The sequence below is a fragment of the Podarcis filfolensis genome (assembly GCF_964270895.1).
Source record: "Podarcis filfolensis genome assembly, chromosome: Z".
Classification (NCBI taxonomy): Eukaryota; Metazoa; Chordata; class Lepidosauria; order Squamata; family Lacertidae; genus Podarcis; species Podarcis filfolensis.
Genome location: NC_139617.1, coordinates 37788460 through 37804624, shown reverse-complemented (window position 1 = coordinate 37804624; position 16165 = coordinate 37788460). Strand labels below are relative to the sequence as shown.

The 16165-nt window shown below is 42.8% G+C and overlaps 1 protein-coding gene and 1 long non-coding RNA gene across 2 annotated transcripts in view; one reads left to right on the top strand and one right to left on the bottom strand.

Moving 5' to 3' along the window:
• Positions 1-3067: 3067 nt before the first annotated feature.
• Positions 3068-14005, top strand: LOC310754801. Its single transcript, XR_014544032.1, has 2 exons — positions 3068-4113; positions 6261-14005. It is a non-coding gene; the product is annotated as an uncharacterized lncRNA (long non-coding RNA).
• LOC310754762 (NMDA receptor synaptonuclear signaling and neuronal migration factor-like) overlaps positions 7816-16165 on the bottom strand; it is a 66958-nt gene continuing 58608 nt past the window's right edge. Inside the window, exon 16 of the mRNA XM_083597013.1 lies at positions 7816-16073. Within this exon, the coding sequence (XP_083453139.1) occupies positions 15976-16073 (98 nt within the window). The 3' untranslated portion in view covers positions 7816-15975. The remainder of the gene's footprint in view (positions 16074-16165) is intronic.

Here is a 16165-nt window from a genome sequence, read left to right as displayed (position 1 = left end):
GTGGAGGGGCTGCCACCCCCATCATATACCACTCAATCACCACCAGGCTGCTTGAGCCAACTCATCCCTCTATGGCCACTTCTGTATCAGACATTTAAAGCACTCTTACTCTGCTTTGACAGTCATGGCTAGGCATGGATGAGAAATTTGATCCAGTGCTCACTTAGAGCCAAATCTATCACATTCATACTTTCTGAAACACAGCTATCCTTCAAACTTCATAGTTACCTGAGCTTTGCAGTGAAATTCTCCAACCAATGTTCACAGAAATGCATACATTAGTGGTAAGTGTGCATAAAAATGAAGTTGTTAGAGAAATAACATTATTATTATTATTATTATTATTATTATTATTATTATTAATTAATTAATACCCCACTAATCTGGCTGGGCCCCTAGCCACTCTGGGCAGCTCTCAACAGAATATTAAAAACACAATAGAACCTCAAACATTAAAAACTTCCCTAAACCAGTGCTACTCAAGGATACGCAGTACTGGCACCTCTTTTTGTTGTTGTTAAAAGTGTGTCACTTACTGTAACAACATGGAGTTGGTTTAGTGCTATTTTACTAGAAAAAAAGCACAGAAAATAACATAAAAAATGTACTGTTAGTGAACATTGTGTTGCAAATAATGTGTATATTCATCAAATCTGCATATAAAAATGTGTTTATTGTGAGAAAATCACACTAAAATGTTGTTGAATCCAGAGAACTGAAGAATGGAAAAATGAAAAACAGAGAATTGAAATTGGCAGATATTTCCATGCTGAGTTATGATTTCTTCCAAAGAATTCTGGGAGCTGTAATTTGTGATGTAAGCTGAGAGTTGTTAAGAGATATCTTCTATTCCCCTCCCATAGCTACAATTCTCAGAGTTCCCTAATAAAAGGGATTGCTTACTAAGCCACTTCAGACTCTCCTTGTTCATTGAGTGGATTCTTTGTTTTGTGTTTGTGTTTAGAACTTGTTTAGGTATACTCTGGTTTTTGTTGATTGGATCCTCCTGGCCAAGTTGAGCATCCAAGCCCCAGATGCATGACTTCGTTACTTCTGTTCCAATCTTCTTGGCATTACATACACAGAATGAAAAGGAGCATCCCAGGGTTGCTTAGGCAACATGCTGACTTTCATTGTGCCTTCACTACAATTCCCAAACAAGTGTGTGAAAATGTGCCTGCACAAAAATAGAGAGATGGATGAGGGGGAGAAGGTTTGTGGGTGTTGTGAAGGTATAGACCATTTTCTGTTAGGTTTTTGTTTGTAAAACGTGGCTTATAAAATGGTTCCTTTTTGCTTAAAATATTCTCGGGCATATGACGGTCAAAAATTCACAGGAAGGTTAAGTTTAAGAGGATACCTTGCTCAGGAAGTTTTACACAGGAGGGTCAAAAGTCCATCTTAGCAACCTGACAATCAAGGAGAAACAGAAATTTAACCAGAAGTCTACGTTTGTCCTGTTTGGCTAAAAGGTTAGAGGGGATGAAAATATTTTATATGTGAAGATAAAAGATAGAATACAGGGTAGTTAGTATGGGGAAACCCAGCCGGATGGGTGAGGTATAAATAATAAATTATTATTATGCAAGTCATAAAGTCAGAGAGATGAAAACTTGCATAGCTGGAACTGAAGAACTGCAATAAATAAAAAATAGTTCAAACTGTATGAGAGCTGGAACACTGAAAATAGTATAGAACTGATGTAACTGGATGAATTTATCTCTGTTGGGTTTTTTAAAAATATTTGCTGTTCTGGGTAAAATTATATTATTTCTAATATACATTTCTCAAAAATTGCTAAACATTGCCTTACTAGATTATTAAGAAAAACACAACTTGTTTTAGAGAAATTTTATCTGGGGGCTTTGTTATTCACCCCATACCTAAGTGCCATCTCACTCTACCCAGTATTGGAAGTAGGTTGGGTCAGTTAAGGTCCAGAAACCAGCATGCTATCACCTCTGTATACAAAGATTGTATAATGCAAGCGATTATAGAATTGCCCATCTGTTATATTGATCAACGCAGTAGAAAAAGCCAGCCCCCACAAAGAATGTTTTCTTAAATAGGGAAATCTAGTGCCCATTCATCCATGCCAGCATGTATTTTATGGCCCCGATCTGTCCTTTGGAACAACCTAGTTCTATTGAGGGTTCAAGCCTTTACACTACAGGAATCAGATGAAAGGGAAGATGTGAGCAGTTAGCACAGGTAAACAACATGTACCCAATCTCTGATGGAGGAAAAGGCTCACACTTTGGAGGACTTCAAGACCGTGTTTTAAATAGGTGAGTTACTAGCAGGAGTGCCCATTCTTGGTCAGACTTGGAGGGGAACTACCAAGGACACCAGGGGTTCTGTTACTCCTGTTCAGACTTAAAGTGCAAAGTAGCATCCTTGAGAAGGCACGCTCCACAGAGCTTCAATAATATGACGGTCTCATGGGAAGGACATCTCATAGGTAATTAAGGTCCAGACTAGTTCAAGGTGTCCTCATTTATCACTCTTTAGCTCATGGAGGCAGAGTTCCTGCCTTTACAGTCACCGAGGCAACATTAATTAACCCCTTAATTAACCATAACGCACAGGGGTGTGAGCAAACTATTGCTTGGCACATATCCTTTTTAGTTAGGGACTGTAGCAACCCTTCTTAGTCTGGCAGATGAAGAAAATAAAATATTTTTAAAATATATTTTGTCTTAAAACAGAAAAGGTGTTTGGGTTGTTGTTTTTTTAGCAAAAGGCACCCATGTTCTTCAAGGATATATCAGCAAGCTGGTTTTATAATCCACCAGCCCCAAGTATGTACTTTCATGTCAATTCAACTGATGTCCTGCAAGCTTTGATGTTTTCCACTGTCAAGTGGCTACCCTGTGTTATCTAACAAGAACAACAACAACAATTATGTAGTTAACATTTTTTTTGCTATTTGATTGTGACAAAAACTCTAAGCAGTTTACACGAAATATTTAAATTATATTATTATTTTTAATATTATTATTACTATGACTACATCTATTAAATTCAACAAGGTCAATTCTAAGTACAATTTAGCTGGAGACAACCCTAATAATTGTAATAATAGGACTAGGTCCATTAAATTAAACAAGTCTGTGGTTCACTCTGAGTAGAATTTAGCTGGAGGCAACTTGGAGGGCTGTATCCAGTGTTAGTCCTACTTAGAGTAAACCCATTGGAATTGATGTGACTAACTTGGATGCAGGGCTTTTTTGTGACACTACTCACTGCCACCTCTTTCTATGCAGCCCATGGCAGCCATTTTGTGCTGGCACCCACAGCACTTTTATCAGTAGATGAGTACCAGCGCTTCATTTTTTTTTAATAAAAGAACAAAAACTGCTGCAATGGGTCAAATTTCAATGGGTCTGCTTTCAGCAAAAATTAGTTTCTGTGTGTGTTGTAACCTGATAAAATATGGCAGCTCTCAGAAGACTCATCCCATGGCCTAGGTCCAAGACTCATCATCTGAGCCACAAGACAACCCTTTTCAAAAGACCAAGATTTGTAGGTACAGTGAGGTGGCATGATAATAAATTCTTAGTTGGGAGTGTCTGGAGTGTGGCCGGACAACAATGCCTCTAAGCAGGCACAAAAGCCTTTTCTGTAAGGCGAGCTTAGCTTGAGACGGTAGCAATGACACGTAGGCCCAGCCAACAGCATTCTGGGATGCCTCTTTTTCAACTTGGCCACCTGGCAATTCAAATCGCTCCACTGGATTTACATAAAGACGCTGAAAGATGTATGATAAGAGGGTAGGGAGCAGAAACCAATGCACTCCCCCTCCCTGATACTTCCTATTCATTCTGTGCATTTTTTTTACCAGTTTCCTCTTCCTGCTTTTGCCTTCAAAAGGTGTCTGTGTTACGCATTTGTTTTTAAGAGTGCATGTAACACTGGCTTGTGGAGGGTGATTAACACATGTCCTGCGATTATGAACTGACAATTTAAGAACGGCTTTATACTGAATAAGACCATCTAGCACAGTGTTGTCTTCACTGACCGACAGCAGCTCTCCAGAGTTTCAGGCAGGGAGTCTCTCCCACTCCTACCAGGAGATGCTGGGGATTCAACACAGGACCTTCTGCAGGCAAGGTGCATATCCTCCACTGCTGGGCTACGACCCTTCCACATTTCACCTGTGCTTGCTAACAATGTAAGAGGAGCCAGTGGCCCATCTGGTCCAGCATCTTGTTCTTACTGTGGCCAACCAGATGCCCCATGGGGAAGCACCATTATCCCCTCATGGAGCACCCTCACAATACAGGTGGATGAATATGTCTTGTTTGCCACAATTCTGCATCACACACACTGCCATTTTCAAATCCTCATGAAAATTCATCGGCATCTTAATGACCCTATCTCCTAATATATATGCATTTTTCCAAGTGACTTTTCCTGGTATAACACATTTTTGTATGTGATTCTCACCCACCTGTGCATTCATATGCCCTACTGCCCCTAATGTGTGTTACTGTGCACATTTTTGGGCTGGATAGCCACTTTGTAGAATCTGGCAAAGTGAGAAATTTCAAGGATAGCTGCCTTTCCAGTCAGCATTTAGTTTCAGGAAGTGCAAATTAGGTCAGTTTGAATTTAACAGAAACTAATTTGTATTTCCATCCCTAACTCAGAGTATCCTTTCATCCCCCCCCCCCACTGTGTATTTTTTATTTTTATTTATGCACTTTTGGTTTTTACAGTGGGCCTTACTCATTTTATCTTACACTATTTTTTTCAGACTTCCCAACCTAACCTTCAGTGGCATTCTAATAAAGTCTTGGTTTGTTGCATTTCCATTATTTTCTTCACCTTATTTTAATTCTAAAAATTCCTCAGTTTTATCTTACTGTTATTCAAAAGGTTACTCCTACTTGCAGATCAGTTGTAATATCATTTCTTTTTAAATATTCCCACTCAGCCCTTGTCCTCCCTTCATCACAATCCCTTATTTTAGCGGTCATGTTCACTAATTCTGCGAACTCTGGTCAGTTTATCTAACCATCGCTCTTTTGTTGGTGTCAGGTACCACTTATACACCATCTTTAATATATTCTCCTTCATTTGATAGCAAGCCAAAAAAATTATCGTTCTGTTTCATAGCTTCTGCAAGGCTGAGATTTTGATATTGTGTCCAATATCTACTGCCCATTGAATCCTCTATCAACTCCACCCCCCAAATGAGATAATTTCACATCATCTACCTCCTGTGGGACTCCACCCTGAGCAGTATTTGGGGTGGCGGGGCGGGGAGCACTTCTGTTTTAATTCACAGTATCTGGTGTGGCCACCAACTCTCTACCACTGCATAAACTTGGATTCTTTATGCTGTAATGCCTCACTGAAGCAGCTGATGTGTTGAGGCAGACAATGTGGTTATCCACATCCATTATGTAGCTATTGGCAAAATTATTAATCCTCACATATGTACATTAAAAATTATATCTCAGTACTATGGGGATTAAATGGCAGGACAAAAAAAGAGGACTTTGTTAGCCCTTATGGTTGCTAAGAAACTCATATACACTTGTGAGCCTGGAAAAATAAATAACCAGCATCTGCTACAGAATTGTCAGAATTGTCACAGCCCTGGCCACATTTGAACTTATCTCTTATCAACTTGAGTTTCATGTGGACACCTATTTGGACATCTGGGCCATATTTACACTGCTCATACTGAGCACTGTGATACCATTTTAAGCATTCATGGCTTCCCACAAGGCATCCTGGGAGCTGTATTTTGTTAAGGGTGCTGAGAGTTGTGAGAAGACTCCAGTTTTCCTTCCAGAGCTACAATTCTCAGAGTGGTTTAACAATCAATCCCTCCTCACAGGGAATTCTGGGAATTTGCAGCTCTGTGAGGTGAACAGGGTGTGTGTGTGTGTGTGTGTGCGTGCGTGCGTGTGTCCTAATAACTCTCAGCACACCTAGCAAGCTGCAGCTCCCTGAATTTGTTGGGACTATTTAAAGTGGCATCACTGTATGATTGTGGTATGAATGTGGGCTTATATTAATGTGTCTGTTTCTCTTAAGCTGAATGTACTAATGGTTACTGCATCCATAGTGTGAATTGATGGTGTGTGTTTTGATACTACAGTATTAGTATTATTCACTTTTTTTATTTCTCTATTTTATAATGTTCGATTTTATTTCTTTAATAACCCCCACTTTCACTTTCTTTGATAAATCTGCAAATTAATATTGTGTTGTTGTGTTCCAATGGTTCTTTATGCTTTGTCCAGAGACACCACTGGAAGACAACATCTGGCAGCTAAGCCTACTGTAGGGTGAAGAGCAGGAGGTCCACTTCAACTCGAAGCCACTTAACATTCCAGATTCAGGTCAGCAAAAGGGATTCCCTTCATCCTCTTCTGCTTCGCCCTCTGAAACCAAGCTCACAGATGGAAGCAACCACTGGGTCAGTGAAGCCACACCTTTGCTAAGGTCAACCCAGTTTCAGTAAGCCACATGTAAGCTTTTCTGCATTGTCAACAGGCTGGAATCTAGTCTGTATCTAGATCACTAAGGCAAAGCCAACTTTGGATTCTATTTTAGGTACCAAGTATAACAATAAATGAAGTATCAGATTAAGGCATGTTGGCTTAAAGACATGTAAATGTGTCACTTTACAGGAAACGAGAAGTTCTGCCAATTTACAGTCCCTTCCTGATAAGAGAAGCTTGATAAAATAAAGGGGGTGGGGTGGAAGTAAACACAAGCGGTCATGTTTGGAGCCTTGCTAGTTCTAGGGCTCCAGGGTCACTGACTCGAACATTGGAATACAATGGAATATCCGCTAACATTGTGGCTGCACCTGTGTTGCTGTTTTTAGAGATACTCTACAAGTCCTAAGGCAGTGGGGTCTTCCTAGGGTGAGGAGAGAGAAAGCCACAGAAAAAAGGTGCACGTGAATGGTGTGTTTAAGACTGATATATAAATGGCTGCCATGTGAACGGGTGCATGTCTACGAGGGCTAAGCTGTAGGCAACTGAGGGATGCTAGAAGGCAGGAACAATGAAGTCAGAAGCAAACAAATACACTAGAGAAGGGGTCGCTAATATGATGGCCTCCTGCTGTTGCTGGATGACTCATCATTCCTCACCATTGGTCAGCTGGGACTGATGGCAGCTGGAGTCCACCAATTTTGGAGGGACCATGTTGGTTACCCTTGCCAGGAAGACTATTGCTGTGCGTGCAAAGTCCCAGGCCAAACAGGAAGCCCTCCTGTCTAGAAACACCCAATAGCATGCTTAGGTAGGCAGAACTAGTTTGGATCCTGGAAACACATAATGCCCAGAAAGATACTTCAACATGGACTTGAAGATGCTTTGCTCTCAACAAAACCAAAACATAGGTCCGCACTTGCAAATTATATCATCATACTATCCTCCTGTGAGTTGCTTTAACAGATTGAAAAGTTGACCAACATAGCTTTTTCATTAAAATCTTATTATGCTTATAGCCCACTTTTTCTTCAAAGGGCTCAAGTTGTTACCTAGGGTTCTCCTCCTTCCCATTTTATCCTCACAACAACCCTGTGGGGTAGGTTAGGCTGAGAGACAGGGATTGGCTCATGGTCACCCAGTGGGGAATCTGAACCCTGGTCTTCCAGGTCCCAGTCTAGCATTCTTACCACTACACTGACTCTGTATGTTCCAAATAAGTAAATTGTGTTCCGTATAATGAAAACATGAGTCTCCTAAATTCCTGTATAATGGGAACAATGCAGAGGGTGGTTGATAAACAAGGTGCATAGCAAACAAGGTATGTGTAGTGGAAAGAACAAAGGACACCAAATGTCAGTCATCCCCAAGGGTTCTTTTTATTAAATCACATCTGAAAACCTAGAAACTTTCATTTATTTCGGAAATGATAATTGAATACAGGTGAGTGAGACAGGAGATGAGAAGCCCAGCTTGAAGAGGCGGGAGGCGAAAGACCACCTGCATGGTGATGAACCAACAAGGCCAGCCTTAAAACTACTTAAGGACAATGAAGGAGGTTTAGGAACTAAGAACCGTGTTGCTGGATGACACCAGGGTCCCAGCCTCTTCTTCCCAACAGTGGTAAATCAGATGGAGCCAGGGACTGAAAGCAAAGCTCCAGTTGTATCCAACATTCGCTGCCTGCTAGCGCCAAGGCTGTAGTGGAGAGGTGAGCAACCTACTTATGCCTCTTGCACAACTATGTTACACTTGTGCAAAACATTTCAGTAGCAGAGACAAGTACACTGCTAAGTGATTTTAATTCAGCGCTACATTGGATACAACCCATTGGCCTTGGTGGGAACCAACAAGATAATTCTTATGCTCACATACCTCACCCTATACTCCTGAGGTCGGCGGCTGCTACAGAGAGAACTGCACATAATGCTATGGGAGGCAGCTCTCACCATCCTGACCACAGGCCATGATGGGAGGGACTGATGGGTGTTGTGGTCAAACAAGAAAAGGAGGGCACCCTGTTGTCTACCCTTGCACTTCTGTTTTAGCATCTCCCACTGCAGAGGAGGCAAGTTTCTTCTGCAATGGAAGCAGATGTGTTGAAAATAGCAATTCCTAAATGCAGAGTTCGTTCTCTGTCCTTTAAATGTATCACAGCCTGTGTCTTTTACCAAAAGCATAACAGAAAACTAAAAAGCAGCCCAGTTCCAACACTCAAAAGCTTTCCAGTTTCAGGAGTTTCATCTGTGATGTTCCAAATATATCTCTCACTGGGGGAATTAGACACAAGAAGCTAGAGCTTGCTTTCCTCTTCTGTATTTATGTTACATTTTTATATGGCCCTTTCTAAAAACAAAACTCAGAGCAGCACCCAAGGTTCTTCTGCCCTTAAACACACAATTTAATCCTCACAACAACCCTGTGAGGTAGGTTAGGCTGAGATATAGTGACTGGCCTAAGATCATTCAATAAGTTTCATAGCCAAGTGAGAATTTGAATGAGGGACTCCCTGGTCATTACCTGCAGTGGTGAGCACTACACCACACTGAATGTCTTCTGTATGCCTCCCCCAGTCAACAAATATCTCCTTCAGATTATGCAGGACAGGTAATACTATCCACTTGTTTGTGAAAAACAAAAACTGAATCTATTCACCAACACAGCATCCTTCATGATAAGACCATGTCTATCAGTGCCACTAGTTTGCATCAATCCAACTTTCTAGTTACCCTCCAAATTGGGACATTGTGAAGACATTTAGCTAACTGTCATATTGGTGAAATGCCCTTGACATATAGCATCTTTTTTCTATCCCAGGCCTCAGTGTCACTCTACAACCCACTGTGGAGAGCACTATAGATGCTCAGACCAACCCAATCACCCCTTTTTGCACCAAAAAAATGGCAAGGCTGCAAAACAAGCTAACAGTAACCACAGAATTTGGCACATGCCCGTCCAAAAGTCTAGGAATCTGGCCAAATATAATATTTCCCCTGTCCACAGCTTGAGGCTCATAGCTACATCGGAGCCAGGATGCTATTTATGCTCAACAGAGAGAATGATCCTGGAGATCAAGATGGTAAGACATGGCATGGGCCTCACAAAATGGACTTCCTTGGAGAAGACCAAGGGCCAGAAAGAATGGGGTTATTGTCACAGGAGACCCACCTGATGTGTTATTGCTGTATACTGGAATAGGTAAGTTCTAATGCAACCCCAGTACAGTCCTGGTCTTCAGTGAACAGTACAAATTGCCAATTGTAATGAGCAATGAAGTGAGGATAAAATGCCACCATGTCAGCTAATCAGTTATTTCATTTTATTTATTTATTTTAAAAAAGGATTAGGTTTGGGACAAAATTCAGAGGTTCATGGCTTTAGAATGCAGTGCACTCCTTGCCGTACACAATTTTTCCATGCCAGAAGCTCAAAAACTGAGGTACATGGTGTCCAAACAGAATTGTGTCCACATTGAGGCCACCTTCTGCTTGGGGACTTCCAGAACTGAAGCGCAGAAACACAATGGGGCATTGGGAAGAATGCAGTTGACTGTATTGAATGGTAATTTGTTGTAGCTCAGTGAGGAAAACATCTTCCCATGCCGAAGATCCCAAATTCAGTTCCTGGCATTTTCAGAAGTAGAACTAGGAAAGACTTCTCTGCTTGAGAAACTTGGGAAACTGAGGGCATTCAGAATTAGGCAGACCAATGGTCTGACTTAAGCTGGGGTGTTACTTATGTCACAAAGGCATGTATATATTTTGCAGGAGCAAAGAAGTGGGAAGCAATGGTTGGACACCAATCTCTTTCCCAGAACATTCTGATTTTGCTTGGTTTGCATTAAGAGGCAGTTGTGCAAGATAAAATTTTGTTCTGCCTTGCTAAGAGGGAATTTCAGAGAAAGCCCAGGAGCACTGCAGTGAATGGGGCTACTGTAGATTTACCAAAGTCCTCCCAGAAGATGACAGGAGGTATCCCCATCAGCCCTGTGTCCACATGGTACTCCAAACTGACCACTGCTGGTACTAAAAACCCACAAGAATTATGGTGGTTGTACCAGATTCATGTCATGTGGGGTGGTGGTGCTGAAACTGCATCACAAGAGAAAGCATGACTTTTAAAATAGGAAAGTACCCTACCTAGTAACAGCGTCTCCTTATATTAGCTCCCATATTTCCATAGCATTCCCTGCACAAGGAAGTCCACCAATGCCACTTTATTGTGCAGAGTGGAAGGAGGCAGCTAAAGACCTGACTTCTCAGAGACCTTCTGATTTGCCTTGCTTCTCTTTTCACTAAAGGGAATGTCTTTCATGAAATATTCAAATGTATAGTGTGGGGCTCTAAGTATTTATTCTGAAGCAAAAAGAATTAGTTCTTTGCATCAATGATTGAAGATTTGCAGGCATTTTACGTTCTGTAAAGATTATATTTAAATGAGTAACAAGTACTGAAAGGGATCATAGATCAGGCAGTGGTGCATCTGAAAAAGATGCATGGGCAGGACCATGCTTTTGGGAAAGGGTGGTAGCTCAGTCCTAGACCATCTGCCTTCCATGCAAAAGGTTCCAAATTCAATCCCCAGCATCTCTAAGACAGAGCTGGGAAAGACTCTGTCTGAAACCCTAGAGGGCCACTGTCAGTCAGTATAGCTTTTTTCAACCTGAGGTCCCCAGAAGTTGTTGGACTACAACTCCTATCATCCCTAGTTAACAGGGCCAGTGATGATGGACGTTGTAGTCCAACAGCATCTGGGGCCCCAAGGCTGAGAAAGACTGGCATAGACAATACTGAGCTGGATGGATCTATGGTCTGACGCAGCATAAGGCCGCTTACTATTTTTAATTCAGGGTTCATGGCAAATAGTCCTTTAAACATGGGAGTGTTTAAATGGTGCTATTGTGGCTTCACAGACCATCAATCAATAGACTTGTTTTTGAACTTTACATTCATTAAATAAAAATCAGTTCTGCAAAGAGGTGACATTGTATTCTGCTCAAGGAACGCTGAATTTTGCAAACCACGTGGATGCTGTACTGTTTCTCAGTGTTTGTATTTTACAGCATCCTGTTTTCACTGCACACAAAGGGGAACAAAAGCTATGCAATGAGGCCACATGGTCTGAAAAACCACCTCTACCTCCAGTTCTAGTTATCACTGAGCACTGCCTGAGAAGTTGCAGCCTCATCATCCCATTCTCGAGGGCTAGAACCCTGCTCCCATCCTATTTAACAAAACGTTTCCAGTGTGCAGTGGCCAAAAGGAGGGCTAAAAAAAGAGTGCCAGTGGGAAGAATTTTTGGGGTGAGGAATACTGAATTTGACCCCAAATTCATAGACTTCAGGAAGGATATGCTGACCGATAGATTGCAAAGGGGTCTTTTGTAGAAGGCAAACTGGATCAAGGAAAGCTTGGGTGAGCACATTTGAAAGGACAAAGTGTTAAAAGTAGGGCTATGTAAGAGACTGGCAGAAATGAGAACGAGTGTCTGTTCACCACATCCTCCAAGAAAATGACGAGCCGATGGCTTTGAACTACAGGGAGGTAGATCTGGTTACAACATAAGGAAACACTTTCTTACCGCAAATAAGAGTAGAGGTTCATGGATAGAACAAGGTACTCAGGGAGGGATATCAATGCATCCCTCTCCTGGGTGGTTCTCAAAGAAAAGCATTGGCTCTGACGAGACCCTTCCAATGGCATAACTCTACAACACACACACACACACACAAAGAGAGAGAGAGAGAGAGAGAGAGAGAGCAGGCATCTCTAAGGACTGTTACATGCTCACAACTCTCCCCTACATTAAGATCTGGGAAATCAGAACATACAACTGCCACATGAAGCTGGAAACAGCTAGAAGGCAGGGCTTGATTTTTTTTTTTTTAAGGAACTAGACCAGGGCAGGGGCAGAGGAACGGGGCTGCAGTGGGGGCGGGTTGCCCCGGGTGTCACCAAAGGAGGGTGACAAAATGCTGGGCAGCACTCACCGTGGGGCCTGCAGTGCACCTGAGCCATGCATCTCTCCTGGGAGTGACGCAGTGGCTTGGACACCTGCAGGCTCCACTCTGCCCCAAACGGTCCACCCACTGCCTCCCCCCCCCAGCTGTAGGGCGGCTGAGTGGGAGGAGGCAGGCAGACTCCTCTGAGGCCCCATGGAGCATCCTGCCCCAGCTCGCCCCACCCCAGGCACCTGATCGGCTTGCTCCGCTACTGGACCAGGATGGTCCAATGTGCGGTCTGTCTTTCTGGGTGGCCCATGGCAACATTCAATGTTCCCCCCACCAGTCCTCTGCTGCCTTCCCATAGCCCACCCAGCTTTGGGTAGGAAGTATGTCTACTCTGACAGGGTACTAGAGTTCTCCTGCCTCCTTCCCAAAGCCTAGTAAGTGCTTTCCCAGCTCTAGGACCCCCAGTTAGCCATCTTTGGGAAGGCAGTGCAAATGCTAAGGGGGAGTGTGTGTCAAATTTTGGCCTCCTCACTGCTCTGTATGACAAGGGCAGTGTGTGTGGCCTGTGAGTTCTGTGTCAAAGTGCCCTTGCAGACCACGTGGACCACCCTGACCTAGACAGATTTATGGAGGCCAAGTCTATCAGTGGTTATCAGGCACAAGGACTAAAAACAGAGCCTCCATGTTTGCAAGCAGTCTACCATAGATATTTGGATACTAGAGGTGAAGTTGCAGTGGCTGCCACCTCCATTGTACACCCTGCTTACGAGCTTCTCTACAGGGTCATTCAAGGGGTGGTTGCTGGGAGACTGACTGCTGGATCTGACAGACCTTTATTCTGTTCCCCTGTGATGCAGTTCTTTAAGCGTGATTTCCTTGTGCCAAAAAAAGTTTATGAACCAGGCAGATGCCATGCTGGCTGCCTGATCTGCGACATACAGCACAACGCAGGTTCTGCACTCAGCTTTCTCTCACACTGAGATTTCCTGTGTGTGAAAAGCATCATGTATGGAGTGGTCCCCATCCCACCAAACTGCTGCCACTACCCTCGCCTCTACGCAGAGGCTTTGTGCTAGGGAAGAAGTGTTTGGTTGCCCCCTAGTGGCACAGCTAAGATGGTAAAATTTTCCCACTCCCCACCCCCTCACCCCTTTTAAAGAAAAAATAGTCCTTTGCTTAATTAAGTATTTGCTCGACAGTGTCTGTGAAAAGCAAAAAATAGAATCAAAGCCTTGTCCCCTGCTTTGCATAACAAACAGCAATGAGCCAACTGTGTGGGTTAAACAGTCTTGAGTTTATGTTTTTCCTAAACTGTCTAACTTTTGTTCTTGAAATAGTTATTTCCAACAACTTTTCCGCTTTAGCTTCAGATCTTTTGATGATTAGGTTTGGGGGGGGGGCGCGCGTGCATGCGCGCGCACACACACACACACACACAGATCCACAAATTCCCCCACTTGGATCTTTTCCCCCAGCGCAATATTGAAATTTATGTTCTCCTGTGTGCGGTTCTCAACGAAGGATTGCCATTGACAGATAAAATGGCAGGTTGTAGAATACAGTTGCTGTACAGATTTACAAAAACAAGAAAAACCCTTCAGGTTTTGTTTTTTTAAAGAAACATATTAAAAAATTTCTTTATGATTGAAACAGGAAAATTCCAAAATCTAAAACACCCATTGCCATTTGAACAGTGTGGATTTTACAGCAGCACTCTCTTGCTACCTGGGATGCTCTCGTGAACACCGCTTCTCAGAACAGCTTTTGTAGCATTAATATGGGCAGACAATGAGGGTTGAGGTTCCGTCATCTGCCCTGGCAATGGTACAGATAGCAAGGGTGCAAGGAGACCATCACAACAATGGAGAACATGGGGTGGTGGACTTGTTAAAGTGGGGTTTTCATTTTACCACAAGAAAGATTTATAGTGCATATATACTTGTTTTCACTTCACAATCTTCTTAGAAACTAAGAAAAATAGGGGAGGCCAACTGAGTGCTTCCAAAGTACTTTGCTTCATGGAAAGAAGAAAGACCAGGAAATTCCACCCAAAATAAGCAGGGAGACTACACCTTTGTCACAAAGTGCAGGTTCCTCAGGTATTCATATCACCTGAACAGGTAGGAGGACCACAAAAAACCTAAAACGTGGCTATGTCACAGCACTTCTTCCAAAAGGTAAATAAGCACAGGTCTGGATCATCCAAACTACGATCAATCACAGATAATAGACAAGCCCAGTATGTGGTAAGAGCCAGTTTGCTACCAGCAAATTCCCTTCTCTGTGCAAAAGAAGGGGGGGGGAGAGAGAGAAAGGGACACCATATCCCTATGTTGAAATTCTGAACCATACACAAGCAGATGACATTCCCTCTGTAACTAAGCTGTTCTAGCAGACATTTTCCCGATTCCTTATACAGCAGCCATCTTTCAGAGAGAGAAAAAACCCAAACAACTAGGTTAAGTGCAGCAAGAGAGAGTCTTTCGAAAGATGGCTATTCATTTCTAGTTTGCAATATATCTACTTGTGGAAACAGACCAAGATCCTTCTTGGCCATGTTGTTGTATATCTAAAGGAAAAAAAAAACGGCTGGCAAAAGAACATTTCGCCAAGCTGCAAATCAGAAATTTGCTTGAAAGGACACCTTGACCCTCTTAAGAGAGCCCACAGTTGAAAAGTGTCCCTCCACAGCTAACCTGGAAACCAAGTAACAGCAGACATGCAGGTCTGCAGGAAAAAAGCGTGTGAGAAAACCATCCTGCTGGTGATTACATATATATATATATGTCTACAGAAGATATATTCCTATTTCAAATATATTTTCAAGCAGACCAAAAATATCTCATCTATTAGTTACTGATGTGTGTTTACAGCATTAGCTAATTAAATATTCCCTCTATTCATATAAAAAAGTGTGTGTGTGTGTGAGTGTGTATACATACACAAACACACAAACACATATACATATATATGTATATATATCCTATTAAAATGGACAAGATTTTAAAGCCTGAACTTCCTTTAATCCATTTCGGACCATTTCGGACCTCACATCTCAAAAGCATGCAGAGTTGAGCATGGTGTTCCTTTGCCTGTGAAAGAAGAGGCAACATCCGCACATGAAACCACAAAGCATTGCACACTGGCGATGCTTCCCCCATTCTGGTAGCACAAGAAGAAGGGGGCGGGGGAATAAAAGATGATCAGTTGAGTTTTTTTAGTTAAGAAAACCTGAGCTTGGAATGTCTGTTTAAAAAGGACCTGCAATGGAGTTTGGCCCTTCGTGATCAAAAAATCAGCTCAGTTCCATGAGGATATTCCTATCCTGTCCTGTTCCAACAGCGCTCCCTCCATCAGACACTGCACTCCAGGTAAGCAGGCTGCACGCTCCAAGTCTTCCGACGTTCCGACAACACTCCTGTTTTGCTCTGCAGCACAAACTACCACCCCAGACGGGGCGCCTAAGGCCTCCCCTGTGCCTGCGAAAAGGTCTCTCTCTTTCCCTCTGCACGACACTTGGGACTCCAATAAAACCAACCCACTCTCAGCCACCTCTCGCTTGGCTCACAAGATGTCATCGTAATCCAAAAGCTTGGAGTGCTGGCGGGTCTTCCAGAGGCGGTAAAGGCGGAAATCGAAGTAAGTCTCGATCATTTGCTTCCCTGGAAACACAACACAGAGAAGGCCGAGTCAACACCACGTAGCAAGGTTAGGTCAACGTCTATGGAAACTATGTTGGTGTAACCCCTTGGAG